Source organism: Anser brachyrhynchus (genome assembly GCF_964034855.1).
Source record: "Anser brachyrhynchus genome assembly, chromosome: 5".
Lineage (NCBI taxonomy): Eukaryota > Metazoa > Chordata > Aves > Anseriformes > Anatidae > Anser > Anser brachyrhynchus.
In genome coordinates this window covers 42452785-42472807 of record NC_137699.1, presented here as the reverse complement: position 1 = coordinate 42472807, position 20023 = coordinate 42452785, and the positions used below count along the sequence as shown (strand labels likewise).

Below are 20023 nucleotides of genomic sequence, written 5' to 3'. Positions count from 1 at the left end.
CAAATTACTTCTCATAACATTAGGCAAATTCTAACTGGAGTGCTTCACTAAGCCACTATTGCAACTGATAGAAGCCACCTGGGCCTTAGGGTTCAATCTTGGGTCTAAAAACATCAGCCAATTAAAAAAGTTTGTATAGCCTAAACAAACAGAAATCAAAATACAAAAATAAGCCACACAGAACATAAGCACCCAACAGTGAAACATAAAGACAAATTTTAAATCCTGTCCAATATAACAAGAGCAAATATTTGGAGGGTGTGAATTAATAACCAAAATTATAACCAAAACAAACAAATGATATGACTTTATTCAAATTGAGCATTTCCATGGCTCTGTGCCAAAATTCAAGACGGCAACTAACAAGGATGTCTCTGCTCATATGGTCTAAGATTTTTCTCTGCTGTTGGTTGCCATGTGATGACAGCAGAGAATATTGGCTGTTACTGGACTAGGACAGACTGAAATGGCTGAGCAAACAAGTTTGAGACTTTATGTTCAAATTTGGACCTTGGGAAAAAACAATACAGATAGTTGGAGGACCTCTGTCTTATAGAAAGATCTCACGGTTAGTGATCAGGAAGAGGTGGGAGGAAAGACTCCAAGGCTCAGCAGTAGAAGCTCTCAGAGGCAATCATTCACCTCAGCCTACAGCTGTATCACCAGCTTCTGCAGATGTTCAGGTACTCTCCTCAGTGGCTTGTCCTCTCAGCAAGGACTCCATCACCCTCCCCTGGGTGTTATGGGTGCATGGTGGTCTGAAGTCGCTGCTGTTTTTTTCTTTGCCCCGTACTTGAAGCAACACCCTGGATTCCTCACCTGATGTTCAGTGTTAGTCCTTCTCTGCAAGCAGAGGCTGGAAAAAAAACACAAAGCAAAGCTTTTGAGTAATCACAGGACTGTTTTATTTAAAACACTGCTGAACTGCTCTGCAAATCTCAGCCACCACCAGAAATCTGGATCTCCCCACCGTACACCCTTTCTCTGCACTACAAGATGAGATCACAGTATGATAAACCTAACTTAATAAGCTACTGTCCGAAAAAGTGCTCTTGGTATTCCTCTCAACACTTTCTTTGCACTTCCCTAATCTAGCTCATCTCTTCATATACTCCTCCAGTAACTCTGAATTCCTCTCCCATACCAGCATGCTTTGCCTTTTTCTTTCTGCGTCTTTTATTCATTTGCTTGCAAGGAAATCTACTCCCCCACTCCAAAAGATGCTGAGTGCCTTGGTGCAGAAGAGATGGGGATGTGAAAAAGCTGATCTTTAAAAGAAACAAGATGGGGATAAGACAGATTTTCTTCTCATTATTAGCGAGACATACTGCATATAGAGACACAGAGAGAGACATACTGCAACTTTTTCCTTCTTAGGCATGTTATGGGAAAAAGTTAATGTCATTGTCACTTCTTTTATGTAAAAAAAACTTAGATATTCCCTTAAAAGAAAAATTCAAAACACTTAGAAATGTACCAAGTTTATTTTGGACAGTTTGCATTGTCCTGTGTATTTAGCACATCAGCTTGCTCCTAAATACGAGTGACAGTTGTTGAGAGCTGAGTTTATTAAAAATATTGCTATATTTTTAAAAATACACTCTCCTTGAAATCCCAGTATAGAGCCAAACACCACACAGTACAGAGGATCTGGAAAGATGTTTAGAAAGCAGTATTGCCAGCTATGTCACTGCACAGAAAGTTTGGAACCTGAATTAGGAACCAAACTGTCAAATATGTGTACGAAGATAGGATACCAGAGCAGAACACTGTCCCTTGGCAATATGCTGGTATTAAGAAAACAAAGGCACATGAGAGAAGCAGGCAACTTCAACCTCATCTTCCTGTTTTGAAGTGGCTTTTGAGCCTTCCTTGTCTTACAGAAATGCACGGTACAGTTTGTCTTCTCTCACAAACTGAATTAAAATCACCTAATGTGAGTTCTTCTTGTGTGGTTACCCTCAGGACACAGCACAGAGAGGGGCATTCTCATGTCTACATGTAAATAGGTGCATTCTTACCATGAGTCCAACTCATGGCCATTGCTATGATTTAATTATTTCATAAATCTTAACGTAAATAACCCTATGAAGTTTTATCATTTCAAAGCTACTTGTGAGCACTCTACTTCCCTTTAAGTTCTGGTTGAGTAGGGAAAAAACTCAGATTATTACTGACAGCAGCCAACATGAAGTGTTGATTCCCTCTTGTGATGAGCGTCATTGCAGTGAATCACCGCATAAAACAGAATGAATTTCCTTTATCCCTTGCCTGCCAGAAGGTGTTAAAACAAAGTATCTGTCTGTATGTCTGTCCACATGTTTACATACTGTTATGTCATCCATGACTACATCTCAAAAACATTAACACTTTGGTACTTTGAACAGCCACATAGGGACAAAAAGTATTATCTCCACTTTCTGGATAAGACTGAGTCACAAGGAAATCACAGGAGTTGTTTAAATGTGATGATATGCGTACGCTATAATCCAGCGCCATATAGACTTTCTCAGCACAGGTTTACACAGTTTTGGACAGATACCAGCACCTCATCTACTCTGCTTCCAAACTGCAGGAATAAGAGCAGAATAGTGGGTTAGTCTGACAGCACCTGGTCAGGGACCTGTGCTAGGATTTATTTAGTGCTAGTATGAACTGTTTCATCATACCCATAGCAAGTCTATAGCAGAACTGAGAAGCATGTCCAAATCTCTTGAATCCAGCGTTGAAAACAGGAACTTCCTCTCTTCCTGAAAAGCTCTGATAATCCTAGAAACTCAGATCTTTTATCCCAGAGCAGAGGGAATTTCTAATCCCAGAGTGATGCCCAGCATTCTCTTGATAATATATAGTACAACTAAGAAAGGCAATAAATAGATGGGGTTTATTTATATCCTTGGGTGACTGACACTAGCAAGCCAGGACAGCTGACAACTGAAGACCAGCCTTCCCTCCCCCTTTTACTTATGGGCACAATTTCAAGTTGGCTTGCTGGACCGGGCAGACAAAGGAGAGCAGCAGCTCCCAGTCACGAAAAAGTACTGGGGGGACACACACAAACAGCACACACACAGCTGTATTCATTACAGTGAAGTCTCTCTGTATTAAAAGAGCAGTGAACAGCCTCATTAATAAATGGACACGTGGTGGGGGAAGCCAGCATGAGGCTCCCTCCTCCTCGTGTTACAGAGAAGAGGCTGGGTGGGCTCCTTACCCCGACTGCTAACAGCATTCTGTATTTGACAGGCCTCATTCTGCTTTCTCTTACTCGGTTTCCTACTCCCTGGTTTGTTGTGGCTCTCTGTTCTCTGGCTCTTCCACACATTTCATTTCATAACTTCAGACACTGCTTTTACTCTATTCACACACAGTTTGGCTTCTATTTTTAGTCTCAATAAGGTAATGCCAGATTAAAACAAAATCCAATTTGGATGGGCAAAGTCATCCTCTCTATAGGTAGCTTAATGCCAAAGGGCCAGATGTGAGACAGACATTGCCAAGATATTATATAACTTCTCCCCAGCCTTTGCACACCTGATCTTGAATGACATTTCCAACACAGCAAGGAAATACAGGCAGTTCGCCATCACCTCACTACTGAGAACAAGCAAAGCTCAGCCTCCAGTCAGGCAAAAATGCCAGCTGCCTGAAGTCATTACTTATCCTGCTTAGGAGTTTTCTCTGAGTCTGTCAGAAGTGAAAGCTCCTAAAATTCAAGCTGAGCTCTAGTTCTCAAAAAGGAAAGCCAATTTCTAGAGGCTCTCCTTTCCTTTTTCTCCTGCTTTCCCAGTGTTCCTGAAACTTGGAATGGCCTTTCCATGAGGTTGTGGCATGAGACCAGTAGCAACAGGAAAAAGACTTTCTTTCATAAAAGAACAGCAAAAGGTTGACTAAAGGTGTGAGAGATGGGCTGTTGTCACGAGTTAAGCACTAAACGTAATTTCTGATCATTAGAAGTGAACACAGACCCTCAGCTCTAGCTGAGAGGCAATGGCTGAGTTGGCAAGATTCTTATTAACACCTGAGAAGAGCTGAAAATGCTGCTTTCGGCAGGGCTTTATACTCTGCTGAGATTCAATGAGACTGCCACAGTTTTCTGATATCTGGATAAACTCAAACATAGTCATGCCCTGTTTAAAATTTTAGGTGTACACCTTTATGGTGCATCTATTCTGTAGGTATTTGTTAGACGTATCAATATATGCTTATTGCTAGTCATAAGGGAATGGCTCCCCGCTTCTTCAAAGAATACCAAGAAATAGCTTAAGGAGAAGGTCTTTCTTTACCTCTCTCCTTTCCCTTCTGGTAAATACAGGCTTATCTGCCATTATCTGATATGGGATAATTGCAACAACTATACTAGGGAGAAAAATTATCTTTTCCCCTATTCCATCTTTTTATCCCATCTTTTTTATTGTCGTATCTCCTAAAAGGGAGACACAACAATAGGATTCACCTCATTTTTCTTCTCTCTTTTGCCCAAAGAAGCTGTGGATGCCCCAATGCCTGGGGGTGTTCAAGGCCAGATTGGATAGGGCTTTGGGCAACCTGGTCTAGTGGGAGGTGTCCCTGCCCACGGCAGGGGGGTTGGGATTAGATGCTCTTTAAGGTCCCTTGAAAACTATTCTATGATTCTCTGATCCTATGGTATTTTACCTCAAGCTCCACTGCTTTTCAAAATGTGCTACAACAAACTGATTATGCTTCTCAGTAAGCCTTTCTCTGAGTGAAGATGGGACTACAGAGAGGACAGAGAAAGATGTTGACAGAACGTTATTGCTGCTGTTGCCAATGGCTGTATAAGGGGTGAAAAGCAGCACTGCAAGTTTGATGGAAGGTGCTGGATATCAGACCAATGATCCCTTTCAGTAACCCACTGAGAGCTTCTCAGCCAGACAGATGGTTCTGGAAGGATTTATGTGGAAAACTTTGTTATTCTATTCCTGGATGAGGATAAGCAATGAGATGACACCTACCAAAAGTTGCTCTTTTGTGTCACAAGATATCTTTTGCCTGAGTAGCCAAAGTAGTCTAAGGTAGAGGTTATTCGAGGTGCCCATTTGAAGGTCACCTTTCAAAGTCAAGACCACTTGTGCAGTCAGTCACAGCAACAAGAGAGAACCAGGAGGGTGGCAAACAAAGACTGGAATGAACAGGATTAGTGGGAGGGTGGAGGCGTACCAGCAATGCTCTGTGCAGAAACCTGAGTGACTTCTCCCAGCTGCTCCTGAGGAAGGATTTGGACAGTGTGGTGAGACCAGCTGAAATCGTAGCCAAGGTTCCTCTCGGGAATGTGGTATCAACATAAAAATAAATACATTGGTGCTCAACAATCTACTGTCTCCCCATGCTACAGGGGAGCCTGGCAGAATCTGAGGAAGCCTGGACAAGACTGGGCAGCTGGGAATTCCACCCTAGTGCAGCAAATGGCTGGGTGTCTGACACAGGCCATGCACGGTGGCAACAGTACACATCCCATTCCATCCCATCGCCACCCTTTGTACTACAGGAGAGTAGAGAGACAATGACTGATAAACAACTCTTCAATTTCCAAGCATTTTCTTTGTGGAGATCTGGCAAACAATAAAAAATGATTGTACATAATCATTTTAAGTGCCTGTTGCGTTTAGCTGACTTTTTTTTTTCTTTTATTGGTGCAGAACAATTTTGAAGCTTGCACATTTTCATGCCTGCTAAAACGCCTTTTTTTTTTTTTTTTTTTTTCCCACAAGCTTATACAAAGAGTCTGCATTTCAAGAATGATGTTAATTCAGGCAGTGGATAGCCAACAGCCAGTTACAGCTTAGCACCTCCAGCATCAACTCTAATTTCAGGTCTCCAATGACAATACGTACATGACCTTCTAATGAAGAACCATACAACAATCCTAGATACAAAAAAAATCTTTAGAAATGCACAGTCTACCTGTATATTTCCTATAAAAAGAAAAATTCTGGAGTTGTGGAAGACGCAAAGAAGAGCAAGTAAAAAAGTGCTCTTTAGTATCACTGTGGCAAGCAGGCTCCATTCATTGCTCTACACCTGACCACACTGCTTGCACATTCATCTTACCTGGATAACATTCAGATACCAGTCTCCACCTTAATCTGAAGAAGGAAATCACTAGAAAACTAAGAACAGCAGCCTGCCTTCTACGTGGATGAAGTCCAGAACAACTTACCAATCCCCTTGTTCTTCCACAAATCTCTTGGCAGTGCAGGATCCAGTTCTAAACCCTTACAGATGATGATGATGTGCTATTTCAAAGAGTTGCATCCCTTCAGTTGGCAACTGAAGTTGGCATTTATGCACATATGGGGACCAGGTGAATGTCCAAAGGAAACAGCCAATTGTACATCATCCTGCACCTAAGCTCAGATACAGACCTAGGAACCACAGTGAGCAAAATCAACTGCAAAACACAAGAAGTTTTCTTACTAGCTTCAGTTTAGATTCTGACATTCACCTTCTCTATTAAGTATTCTCAGAGAACTCAAACACATAAAAATCAGCTTGTGACTCATGCTGCTTTAAGCCACACTACGTATAGATCTGAGACTTTACATGAACTGGCAGTCTTCTCTGCTGTCAAACATGGATAGCATATTATATTATTAACTTTCTCCCCTAATCAGTAGCTCTAATACTTTTTTCTTCTCCCACTCACTGAGCGCAGTGTAAGAGCCATGCAGACACTAGTAATATAAACATTAGCACAATAAAACTGCATCACTGTTAGTCACTGTTAATCAGCCTGAGAATGAAAAGGTGAATGTTCTGTCAAGGCTGAAGCCAGGTATCAGCCTTGCCCAGTTTTAACCATGATTCGTACTTGTTTGCAATTACATATGTAAGTTATTAGCATATTATTTATATTTTTGCCATAGCAAACCAGAACCCCATAAGCATTCTGTGTTCAGAAGCTTTTAAAATGCAAAGAAACACATAAATAAATATTTCATGAACACTCAAGAAGCTGGCAGCAAAGGAAAGAGAGAAACACAACAGAAGAGAGATTTCACTCATAGTTGCTGTTACCTTTATAAATCAAATCAGTTGGGGTCATTACCTTGTAGATCCACACCCCAATTGCACTGTTTAGGAGTTAACTATATAGTTAATGATATAGTTAACTGTATAGGAGTTAACTATACTTTCAAATCATTTCTGTGTCCAGGCTCTTGCATACAGGAGTCCAGCTTAGGTACAGAGAAACTGCCTGGAACTGTGCTGTTATTTTTCGAAAAGTAAATTTTTATTTTATTCTCTATTGTCCCTAAAACCTATTTTGTGTTAGCATTTACAAAAAGGATGAATAATAAATATATTAAGTATCTAACCACATGGTCTTTAAAGTTGCTACAGAACTTCCTGGATGTTTCTTGCCAGCTGTTCAAAAGCTAAATTCTAGTGGAAAAAATACACCTTTTTTTATCTAGAATTTCACTTATCTAGAAATTCACTTTCACTATGCCTCTATAGAGCAGTAGAAAATAAAAGAGCAAAACACCTCCATACAGCCTTGCATTGTTAACATACACAATAAAAAATGACCAACCCATAGGTTCCTTCCTTCATCATCTGAGCTAGCCATATCAAATACATCCTCATAAAGACATCCTGGACCCGAACAACCCACCACACTACTTAGTTTAGCCTTCTGTTACTCAGTGAACTATATTCTGAAGAAGACTTGAAAAAGAGAATTGATTTCTTAGTTTAAAATCACCCTATTGCACTAATACTAATTGAACTGTAAAGTTCCATGAAGCAGAAAGCAATCAGCATGATGCTGAGAGACCCTCAAAGTAATGCAGGATAGAAAGAACAAACAATGCGATCAGGGCTGTAAATACAGCTTTGTTTTCAGAATGACTGACAACCCAGTACACTAGGCAACTGGGTGTTCAATTTCAGTGAAAATCAGGTCAGAAGCATTTTGAATGTTCCCTAGCAGTAGTAATTCTTGGTATTTCTTTAGCAGAATAAATCCCCATAAACTTTCAGTAATGTTGATAGGAAACTGTTCAGACACTATAAATAACCCCAAACGATAGCTTGCAGCTTTTGATATTTAGACCTTCCCCTCTAGATCTAAATATCAACTCCCCTCTAGTAGATAGATACTCAAGAGAACCTCTGCCTTCTCTCTTATTACCCCAGTGGCATACAGCTCACAAAGAACTTGTTTGTCCATGAAATGAGGATGAGGCCATGGGGATGAGAGGCTGGGCCACTTTTCTTGTAACGGTGCTTTTTTTCAGAATCCTTAGCTGCTTTGCAGAAATGCTGACTTTTATTCTTCCTCTTATTTCACCTCAGGAAATCTGTACTTAAGAGCTTGAGCCCACTGCACAACACTATCTACTATTCTCCTACAGCTGCAGTACTAACCACCAGGGAACTGTTCTCTGAACAATTTGGTTAAAAGTCTCCGTACTACCTGACTCACTGTTCCTTTGAGCATCATCCTCACTTTCGGTTAGCTCATTTGTGACATCTTTATGCTTCTTCTCTGCAAAGCCTCAATATTTGCTATTCCTCGGACAGGCTATTAGAGTAGATGGAAAGAAGAATGGACTAAGAGCCTGAAGAGCATCTGCCAAAGTCAGACAACGGCCCAGTTCAATAGCAGACAAGCCTATGGTACTCAAATGACTTCCTCAGTCTCCCAGGATGTTTTCTTCACAGAAGCTGTCTGATACAATAGTAAGAAATGGTTGTGCCATCTCTGCAACTAATCATCCCACAGACCTTTATTCAAATAAGGCCTATTCAAACTTCTCAAACATTTTGAGCATTCATGTGCATGTTTATATGGAGGTTCTGCCCAATTCTTCTTCTATCTCCACAACTTTTCACAGCCTGCTATCTTTGAATGTTTGCAGTTTATTCTGTAATCTACTTTATGACTTGCGTCTCCAATTCCTCTAGTTGGTATCTAGGATACCAAATACATGCAGAACAGTAACCCCAAGTAAGCTGTTGATGAGGGAAATCAGGGCCCTAGTGTAAGCAATCGATGAAAAGAGTGAAGAAGAAAAACAGCTGTTCCTGCAGGAAGGACCAAAGTAGTCTCTGAGACTCACAGACTGGGCACAACAGCCTCTGACGCATACCAGTGGCTTGGTGCAAAGCTGAAGAAAATATCATTCCCCCAGTTTCCAAGAACAAACATTTTGCTCTACTTACTTCATTTGCAGCAAAATTTAGCCCTGTTCTTGGAGCTATATACCTTTTCTAGGGACAAGCTTTGAGTAGCCTGACTAGATCCTGGTTCTGCTAGCCTACCCCTAAATTTACAGGGTGACAACTAAGAAGTGCTCTTAAAATTGTTAAAACGAGGGCAGAATTCAGCACACAAATGCCTTCACATAAGTCCACTTAGCAAACCAGTTTGGTCATATACTGAGAACTATGCTTTTACATTTACTTGTAAATTTGTGTGCAACCTTGCTTTATATACCGTACGAAAAACTCAACTTGAATGATGCAGTAAACCAGAACTTTTGTCTCAACTGCACATATACTACAATGTTGACAAAACTGTATTTTGATTATTCCATTATATTGCATTCCTACGCTGTCGTGTTCCAATGTGCTGTAGGGTCTTTTTTATTGACTCTCGCTATTCATCCTATAAAATCTCTGGTAGGATAGCTGAAGTTTTTGGCAGGTGGTAAAGCGTGGGAGGCAGTTTGGAATTGTACAATAAGTGCATTAGCTGAATGTTTGTGCTAGAGGATCAGCAATAAAATCACTGACATTAATACTGGAAATGTCATCTTGAAGTTTCAGAGCTAAATATTCACAAGATGAATTAGGCAGTTCACCCCTGTGCTAACTTTTGTTTCAGCTTGTGAAAACATACAGAACACTGCTTCAGTGATACTCAAGTCACGTTTTCAAGGTTTTCACAGCAAAACTAAAGGTCAGAAACATAATTCTTTCAAGGCGCTCTAGATGATAATTTGCCCATATATTCCATTACAGCATCATCATAGATTACTGCAGGCCATGGGCAACATGGGTTTATCACAACTACACTCTACTGCAAATATGCCTGCGTCAATGAAAAATGGATCGGGTCCTCTTTTACTAAGATCATCACTGAACAGATTAATCACTAGGGAGGGACGAAGATTTGATTCTATAGGCCTCAGTGATTTTTCTTTGGGAGGTTTCACCTCTACTGACTGACTTCACTATGTAGCTGATTCACAAGTCTCAACTATGTCTTCCTGAACTAAGGCACTTCTCTGCAAGACTGAAGAAAAATGTAAAGAATGTCCTGGCCCTTTATTACAGCCCAAGCTTAAACAACAGAGCATCTTTGAGCCAAAGCCTAAAGCAAACAGGGGCCATTATAGCCAAGTTTTTTCCCAGCCACATTTTTAGGGATCTTCCTCTTCCAACTCTACAAAATTCAGCCTTCGCTCCCTTCTGTTTAGTCTTCTTTGTCCCAGGAGGAATAAATTCCCTACACAGCTGAACCCAGGCTGTTACCTAGGAACCACTATGTGCAGGGTAGACAGCTGTGTTTCTTCCTCTTGCTGAGTTTTTTTTTTTTTTCCCTGCCAGTTCTTGAGAAAGATAAAAGTATCCCAGCATGCCCACCCCCCTTTCCTGGTCTTCAGCACTGGCACTCACCTGTGGAATTTGACCCTGGCTCACAGGATGCAGCACTGTGAAGGCTGTTCTGGAATCCGTTCAGTTGCCTTTCAGTGGAAGTCACCCTAGCAGGTAAAAGCATCAGATTAGAAAGGATGAATGAGAAAGGATATACCAAGGAAGTGTAATGGTCTTGAGCATAAAATTTATCATTCTCCTAGTTCACATAATTTCACTAGGACTGCAGCTATGAACATGATATGAGATAGGCAGTGACAGCAACTGGCTCCAAGAAGGCAGGGGATGACAGACAAACACTCGAGCTGCCAGCAAGACTTCAATGTGCCTAAAGCTTTTGTCCCATGTGCCTTGGAAGATGATTCTGAAGGATAAAGGAGATGGTAAATAATATCAGTCTACGAACGCACAACTCAACTAGTAATGCTGTGGTATACTTTCTCCAATGATTTGAAGCAAAATGATTAAGCAACCTTAAAACAAAAATGAACATGAGAAGGGGGCTAGCCACAACATGCTACTCTCAAAATCTAAGAAAATCTAAGTCCTTGCATCCTGTCTCAACAGAGACAACTAATTTGGGCAAGATTTCTCACTTGTCTCAGAAACTGAGACCCACGGGATGTGTATAGTCTCCAGCAGTGCAGCACAAGTCCTCTAACAGACGCTTTATGCAAATCCTTTTGCATTTAGCTCAGCATTTGAATTACAGCAAAACAATACTCTGTGGAGTACAACCACACTCTCTGTAGCTATTATAAATATTCATTACCAAAATGAGACCATTCTCTCCTACATTAAAAAAAAAAGTGTCTACTCACAAAAGTAGGTCAAGTTGTACAGCTTCAATGACCTTTTCTGTCCTTAAAATCTATACAATCAATCCACCTATTTTTGGTTTATCCTCTCTTCTCTTAAACCTCCTTGCCTTTCCTCCCTGCCCAACTCTGTTCTGATCACTACAGACTTGTGCATGTACACTCCTGTCTCTCTGCCACAGTGCTTCTCCTTCACTCATTCACCTCTGCCATGAAATACAGTTCCTGTGAGCTCTTCCCCAGAAGAACACTGTGATCTCCAATCCCCACGTGATGCCATGATGACTAACAGACCCAGGCACATATGTGCAGTTGCTGTATTTTTTTTCTCCTGAAACATTCTGCCTTCAAATTTTGAAGTCAGTAAGTTGCCAGCAATCCAGGTGCTCCTGGCAGCTGAAAGGCCAGTGAGGGACTCCTGTATTTTATCTTAGCTGGACTTGAGTAAAATAAATCAGAGTCCATATGGGAAGGGAAGGGGAAGCAGATATGACATTTGCAAAGCACAACCCCTTACTTCAATCAGCTGTAATTTGAAATGCTGTTGTCAAATGAGGTGCCTGTTTCTATGTTTATTGCCTCTTGGAGAGAATTTTGGATCTGTACTTATGGTTTCTTTTGCTGCATGGATACTGCATGGTCCATCTGGGGGTGAAGAATCCAGATGGATCTTTATCCTTTTTACATAAACATTCCACGCTCATAATTAGCTGGTCCACTTCACTAATACAGCACAATTGACAGCCAAATCTAGTTCACCCTTCTGTAGGTAGAATGCAAGACTGGCAGTTGAAAATATCAAGGATGTCGGCCAGTACAACAAAAAATCTATCAGGGAACAGTTACCCTTCTATCTTTATGTCTGCTTTACATTTAGAGACTCTATTTCCCTCTCCAGACTTGCCCATCCTCTCTTCTTTCTGCCCACACTGTATACTGATTCTTGTGGTTTCAACTGTCACCTCCACACAGCTCATTCTCAGATCTACCCCACAACCTTGACCCCCCACCATGCTAAGCTCACCCCTCAAGTTCTCTCTTTCCTCAGCTCTCCTGATAGGATCTCCAGTCCCAGAACATATTTACTGCTTAAACTGAATTAATCCCTTTACACTTTCTTCCTCCTTGGGTTAGCTGAAACCCCATTACCTTTCTAATTTTCCTACTTTTAATGTCTGCGGAGTTTTTGTTTCTACTTCTGCAATGAAATCCCTTGTTACATTCTCAATTTCCTCCTCTTTAAAATGAACAAAACCAGCCTTTTCCCCACTGTCCCCCCCAACTTAAATATCTGCCATTGGCCTTTTCTCTCTCTTATACAGCAAAGCTCTTCTTGAAATTGATACTGACCTTTCTTAATGCAGGCACTAAACCACCTCTAAGCTGCCCACAGCCTGGAGGGTGCTCTTGTTCTAGAGGTGATAAAGAAATATTTTCTTGACGGAATTTTGAACACCTTTTTTTAAAAAAAATAATCTTGGGATATCATGAAATGCATCTAATGTTCCGTGGGGACAGGACTGACACTAACAAATTCACATCACACAAAGCCCAGGTTTGACAAGAGGACAGCAACAGATGTGAAGAGCCAGAGCCAGGAAGGCTTGTTCCCCTGTTGCTCTTGGCCAGGGTATCTCCACATGTGTATCTGCGTGTAAGATCTGAGGCTAGCCAAGGGCTAAGAGCTGCAGGCCCAGTGAGCCCAGCTGTGTCAGGGTGTTAAATCAAGGCACGTCTCTCAGATGCACTGCTTTTGCTGCCAAAAATGTCTAAGGGTCAGGCAGCCTGATTAACCCAGATGCTCAGGAGCTAAAAAAACAAGCATGCCTCAGTACAGCAGTAGCAAAAAAGTAAAAGTGGTCTCAGTAACTGTTACATGTTTGCTCCCCTGATGCATGTCCTCTTTTTGGTGGGCGCTCAGCTTGTATACATGATCAGCTCACTTGAGACACTTCACACATGCCTGTGAATAAGCACACATAGGCAACACAGGATACAAACCAGAACCACGGTGTTTTACAGAGCTTGCTCTGTGGCCATTCTTCTATTTTTGGCATATTTGCCAAGCTTGGCCAGCCTGTCCTGTAACAGCTGGCTGCTGCCGTATCTGACTGTAGTCAGCACTCCACCCATCTGTGGGATGGAGTTCCTGAGCTCTGGAGAAATGCATCACCTCTACCCTATTTCTGTACTAGTTACAATAGAGCAGAACTTTGGATCTTCTGCTGCTGACACCGTGCAAAGCAAATATACAAGAGAAGAACAAGGTAGAAAGACTATGTGCTGTGGTGTTGGGATTTGAAGGAAATACTTGTTCTGAAAGGTTTCCGGAGCAGAGTTGTTAGGAATGACATTTACAGAGAAGTTCAGTAAACATGCCATGAAGAAATTATGCTGTGTTGTTTAACAACTCCAATAGTTTTTGATGTTTCAGTCTATTCAGTCTACTGCTGGTAAAGTCAGCAATCTTCTTGGGCTTGCTCTCTTCCAGATAAAATATTGAACTATGTTCCTTTTCTCTACCAGGCATTTTCTTTCTTTGAATACAGTGATCTAACATTGACAGCTGTATTTTTTCTGAGATCTTTCCTTTGACTGTCTGTTTACAGGTTGTCCAAGCCTTGCCCTACCTGATGCTTTTACAGTTAGAGAGCAGCAAGTTACTGTGGGAATGATGAAGAAAGCTGTGTTTATTGTGATTTATTCATTACTAAAAGCAGAAAGATTTTCTATCTGTCACCTGTACCAAATCACTCTGGGTTCTCACAGTTGTGCTAATATATTTCCCTGCTTTGCATGCTGTCATCTGTAATGAAGGTCCTACCCACCAAATGCTGCTTCCAGGGACATCTGCTTCATCCTATGGCTTACAAATACTATTTCAGTGACCTCTGTCTCAAAATTTTGCTGTCATTTAGCAGCAGGTCCCTTTACGGTTCACAGACATGCCAGTAACAGTGGCAACACAAGCAGTAGAAAGGACCCAATCTGACTCTTGGAAAGAAAGAACAGTTTGTTGTGTTAGCTGTTCAAAAAACTATCTTACTACTTGTAATCTGAATACATTTAATCAAAACTATGGAGCCCCAGGAGACCATTTCATGAGTATACATTTCTGAGCAGAGCTACATATTAAACCATTTCTCCCAGTTACTATAGTCTTTTTCCACACCTTAATGTGGGCCCCAGTTTTCCACTCTGTTAGCTTAAGCAAGGAGTCTGCTTTGGACACAATCCATTATAAAGTCAACCTACCACCTTTTACAAGTTGAGAGACTGAGAAACCAAGAGAGGCCAGGCACTGAAAAGACAAAACTGAATTATCTGACTGTTCCATTACTTTTTTTCTTCATGTTTTAACCAGAGAAATGTCAAAGTTACTAGACTCCTTTTGAATTAGTCAGTAATGTTCGTCTTTAGCATCTTGCTCTGTTTGTAGTCAAGCTTTCTACTACTTATTCTTTTCCTTCTCTTCTGGAAGCCATATGTGCAGCTAGGAGAGAAATGATAATGCATGCAAAGTAGAGATAGGTCAAAGAGACAAAGTTGATTTTAGTTTGTCTTCATGGTCCAGTCTCTAAAGGGCTTCTACAAACAACTTGAAAAAGAAGGTCTTTATTAAGATGTTAAACAAAAGCCAGGCAGTGCAAGAGCAGACAGAGAAATAAGGTCTGGCTTACTGAAAAATATGAAGAAAAGAAAAAAAAAAAAGAGACAGAGGAGCTTTAACAGAACAGGATTAGTTTCAGTGAGTCTTGTGGAAATAATATATATCAGTGAGATCTTCTTTGAGGAAAGAGGTCAGGAAAACAGCCAACAAGAATTAGGGGGTGAAAGCGAGCAGCAAATCAAAGATGACCTTACAGAGGAATGAAGCAGCCAAAAGCCAAAATTAGATTAGATGTTATGGAGAGGGATATTTGCTATGTTATAACCTAAGGATACAGTAGTCCCACACTGGAAAAGTACAATTCTAGGTGCCACAATTGCAAGCATCCTAACTGAAGAAAATACAGTAAATTCAAGACAATTAAGAACTTGGCAGGTAGAACTACTCTCTGAGGTTAACAAAACCTCAACAAGTCTAAACAACATTAGGAAACTCCAAGAAGCAGAAGATATTCAAAAGAAGGAAAGTATTTGCAAGGGAAAATGTTGAGGGTGGTTCAGGAAGGAGAAACAAGGTACAACAGGATGAAACAAAGGAAAAACTCAGATTGCACATCAGGAGAAACTTTCTAATAATAAGGTTATTTAGATTCTTAAAAGGTCTTACATAGCTTATGAAGGGGTTTCTGCCACTGGAGTTATTTGCAGGCAGGCTATACAGTGTCTGAAAATATTCTGCACAGAATAACCAGGGACTGTAAAGAGCAGGCTGGAGCATGCAAGACATCTTTTTCATCTCTAATCTAGATTCATTTGAAGCAGCGGCTTGTCTTCACCAACCCTCATCTGTAAATGCACCTCTGGTCTATTGCTGACAACAAAGGATGGGTTAAAGTAGGCTGAGACACAGCAGTTTTTAAATTATTAGCTCTCAGTATGCTGGAAATATAGCTGGGCACTGCTGCTTTCCATGTAAGTGAAAAAATGTTACTGCAAGATCCCATGAATGGCAAGAATGGGTTCGGAGCCTCATACTGGAGTCTGAAAGGCAACTTGGAAAGTATTTCCGGAGTGGCTCCTTGCAGCCTTCAATACTTGGATTAGTTTTCTAAAATTCTGAAGGAATCTTTTGCTTTTTTTCCCCCTTCTGTGCATTTTTGGTGCTGAACTTTTTCCGGTTTTCCCACACTCCTGCCTGTCACAGAGCAGAAACCACAAAAATGCAGCAAAGTAAAGTCTGTCCAAGGAGCTGCAATTCCATCTCATAAGGATAAACATTTCTTCTGCCAACAAGTGAGCACAGCACACCGGCATCTTCAAATACACATCCCTGCTGCCCAGCAGAGAAACCCACTGACACAGCCTGTCACCTGTACTAACATGAGCTATCCAACATAAAAGACATCAGATAGCAAACCCACCAGCATATACCTGCCAGACGTTATGCTCACATCTGCATTTGCTGAGTTGACAAAATCTACTGTCATTTTATTTTCTCTTTCGATAGTTTTGGGGGATCCGGTTAATGTGCTAGCTCCTAGAATAGCAAGAGTAGAAGCAGGAAATACACAAGCTTCCCCAGCGCAGTTCTGTCCAAGATCCTTAAATATGCCTTGCAGTTCCAGATTTGATCCCCACACACTGACAGTGCCCCAGCATCTTCATAAAGTGTCTTTCATTTGTGATCTTTTACTAAGCCTCCCCTCTTTAAACCAGGAAGGAAACAAAGAACCAGGAAACCTCACAGGAACCTGTTAAAGTTTTACAACTCTTCTGGCCATACAGTATAAGGGAGGAAGTTACGAATGCAATTTTTACCCTTCAGCATTCAGGGATGAAATACATCCGAGGACATATGAGGAAAAACCTGCCAAAGAATTTAAATGGCAGAACTGCTTTAGACAAAGAAGAGATAAACAGAGAGCTGAGGGAGTTAACAAGAAAGGTAAAGAATAAGAAAAAAAGAAAACAGAAGCCTTGCTCACGTTCTCTCATAATGCACAGAAGAAAAGACACAAAGAAATGGAAAAGAAGAAAACTTAAAATCAGTAAACAATATTTGAAGGTGAGTGTTGTATTTTGTTTTTAAAGATAACACATGACAAATTCATCTTCTTTAGAATGTCAAGTGCTATAACTAAAAGATTAGTAAAAATTAGAAGAATGGTAGACATTTTTACAGATAATGAGGAAGGCTATCATTACATTAGACACATAAACAATTTGAATGGAATAAAAACTTGTGCCTAAAGGCATGAGTCAATGTTCATGTGTTAAGTTTACAGGAAAACTTGGCTAAGGGCAAATTAGCTTGTTAAAGATATTGGTGGGCTTAGCTGTTTGGTTTTTTTTTTGGCAGCCTTTTCTGACCCACCAGACTCTGGCCTCCATCAAAGATTAAACATGAAGCGAATGACTCAAGTGCCTAAACACAGCTGTCTAGTACCATACATGATACTCTCAAGTTTTTTGAGACATCTGCATAGGACTGGCAGATTCAACAAGATTTACAAAAGACTTGTGCTAAACTGGAGCAGCAGCTACAGTCAGGTAGAATAGCCTTAGGCATCTAACATTGCACTAGCAACCTGTGTTTAGGTAACTGAATCCCAGCCTGGACCACACACTTCTCTGATTCAATCTGGCAGTTATGTCCTTATGTTTGTATGATGCTACAGTCCTGTTTACCTTACCATTGTAAAAAATGAAAATGCACAATAGTACACATTTACTTCAGCTCACACAGGTCAAGCTGTTCTGAGATTTATCTTGAACAACACAACCTGAAAGGCCTATGTCTGAATCACACGTAGACAGGTTCTTAACCCATACTCCTTCTGAGGGGAACCAGTGCCAACTCCCTGTTGTAGATGGGAAGAGATAAAACTTACTTGGAAATCCTCTGGGCTGCAGCCTTTCTGGCTACTGTCTGTCTGTGGTTTGCTGGAGGCTTTGGAACCAGCTGAGAAGGCGTACTCTGGGATGGCATCACTTTGTGCAAACTGGCTGCCTTCTGGATACTAGAAGTGGCACTTGATGTCTTGCGGGCACCAAAGCCAGCTGGCATAGATATATGGCTGGTGCTGGATTGTGAGTAGTTGGCAAAGAGAGCCTGGTAAAAACAGAACAAAATAATAATAATCAGTGATCGTCTCTCTGAACACTGCTGAGAGAGCTGATGGAATTGGGTGATGTTATCTGTCTAGTGAATGCAACCCCCAGAGCTCTAAGGACAGTCCCAAGCACAAAAAGAAGATAAAAGGGATCAAGTCAGTGAAGTGGTTTTAAGAACTGAATTGTATACCCTTGGAAGCTGGAACTAGCTTCTAGGAAGGCTAATTACTGCCATATAACAATACCATTCTGGAAGAAAAAAAATAAGAGGTCATATCCCCAATCTAAGCATGCAGTGGGCTCAAAAAAATAAAGCTTTTATTGCTTTGACTGACTTTCTGCACTTACCCTGGTAAGCTATTCTTTGTGTGGGAGTTGGGATTGAGACAAAGTTCAAGAAAAAAAAAAGATATGAGGAAGATGTTACAATGCCAGTTCTTCAGTCCAACCCTGCAGGTGCTTGGAATAACAGGAAGGCTCTAAGCTACCTTCTCTGAAAAAGGGGACTTGAGGTCAGCAGCTAACAAAATGGAAATCCCCCAGTCATACCAGGGAACAGAAAATATTTCTATTCCTAAAGCAGGTGGGAGAGTAAGGATGTTGCAGATTTGACCCAGGGAACAAAAGAATCTGCATTGTGTGAGACACCAGAGACCTGAGCAGCAGACTGGCCCAGCAGGGAGTGGGCAACGGTTCCCTTGGGGAGCTCTGCAAACCGCTAGGCTCTTTTCAGAAAGGAGCAACCTGCTGGGATTTCTGCCTCCTCTTTCCTCGAAGTTTCTTAGTCAGTTTTCCAGGGCAAAGAGGCAATACCATAACCCTGTAATTTGACAGCTAGAGGTCAGTGATAGGAGCCGAAGGGAATAGCTGAGCAACTGCCAGGCACCTCGGCGTGACCTTAGGAGCAGTGCACTTCACTGCAGTTGTCCTCAGTTTCTTCTCTGGTGAAAAACACAACAAAGCCACAGAGAGTGGGCTCCAGGCTCCAGAGAAAACCACAGTCTGAGGGCTGGCTGCGTCTCAGCACACAGACAGGAAAAGCCCCTCTCCCCCGCAATTCTCTGGCAAATGGCAGGGCAGTGGTGTGTGGGAAGGCGTTTCTGACAGGCAGAGCTCTAGGGAGAAAAGGAAGTGCGGGAGCCAAAACAGGCCTGTTTCCTAACCAGAGCTCACTGACAAGATCCCCTTGAGCTCCCAATCCTTTCTTAACCTCTCCCTCCCCTGAAGCCCTACCTTGATGGCAGCTTTCAGGTTTTGAAATACGTAGCTGGTGCAAAAGCAGAAGTCTGGAAAATAGCAGTCACACCCCACCTCTCCCCACAAAACAAACTAAAATGAAACTTGGTTCTGCTGCATCTTAGAGTCTCATGAAGTATGGGGTTGGGATGGAGACCCTCAACTCACTGCACCCCTTTGTTATTCAGGGGTGCCATTTCACTGTGCCCTGCTCGATATCATGCGTTATTTCCTGTAAGTTTTTATTTTTTCCTGTAAAGTTTTTATTTTTTTATGAAGATCATTATGATCCTGGTGTCTGCAGAGCATACAGTCTTAACCCTTTCCCTGTGTTAACACGCGTTGGCAGGGAGGTCTGGGACTCTGAAGAAAGAGCAAGAAAGGATGCTCTAATAAAGCCTGATCAGCAAAAGCTGGGCTGATACCTGCCTGAAGAAAGGTCGTGGATGTTTTTCTTGGGGTTAATGGTCTTCCAAAACAGCCTTTGTCTCCATGCTGTGCTGAGATTCTGGCTGCCTTCCAGGCAAGGATGGAGAGAGTGGATGCTGACACAGACCACGGCTTCTGGATTCAGCTACAAAGCACACTGCCCTGCTGTGAACTCCATGGGGACAGGA

The 20023-nt window shown here is 41.5% G+C and overlaps 1 protein-coding gene across 6 annotated transcripts in view; it reads right to left on the bottom strand.

Moving 5' to 3' along the window:
• Nucleotides 1-278: 278 nt before the first annotated feature.
• Nucleotides 279-20023, bottom strand: part of TTLL5 (tubulin tyrosine ligase like 5) — a 128596-nt gene continuing 108851 nt past the window's right edge. For 5 of the 6 annotated variants that reach the window (XM_080595556.1, XM_080595558.1, XM_080595560.1 and 2 more), the window contains 3 exons: nucleotides 17948-18168; nucleotides 10651-10736; nucleotides 279-856 (listed from right to left, as the gene is read on the bottom strand). In XM_080595556.1, the coding sequence (XP_080451682.1) occupies nucleotides 816-856; nucleotides 10651-10736; nucleotides 17948-18168 (348 nt within the window). In that variant the 3' untranslated portion in view covers nucleotides 279-815. Of the gene's footprint in view, nucleotides 857-10650; nucleotides 10737-17947; nucleotides 18169-20023 lie in introns of those variants that run through there. The other variant, XR_013952252.1, reaches the window with a different exon arrangement.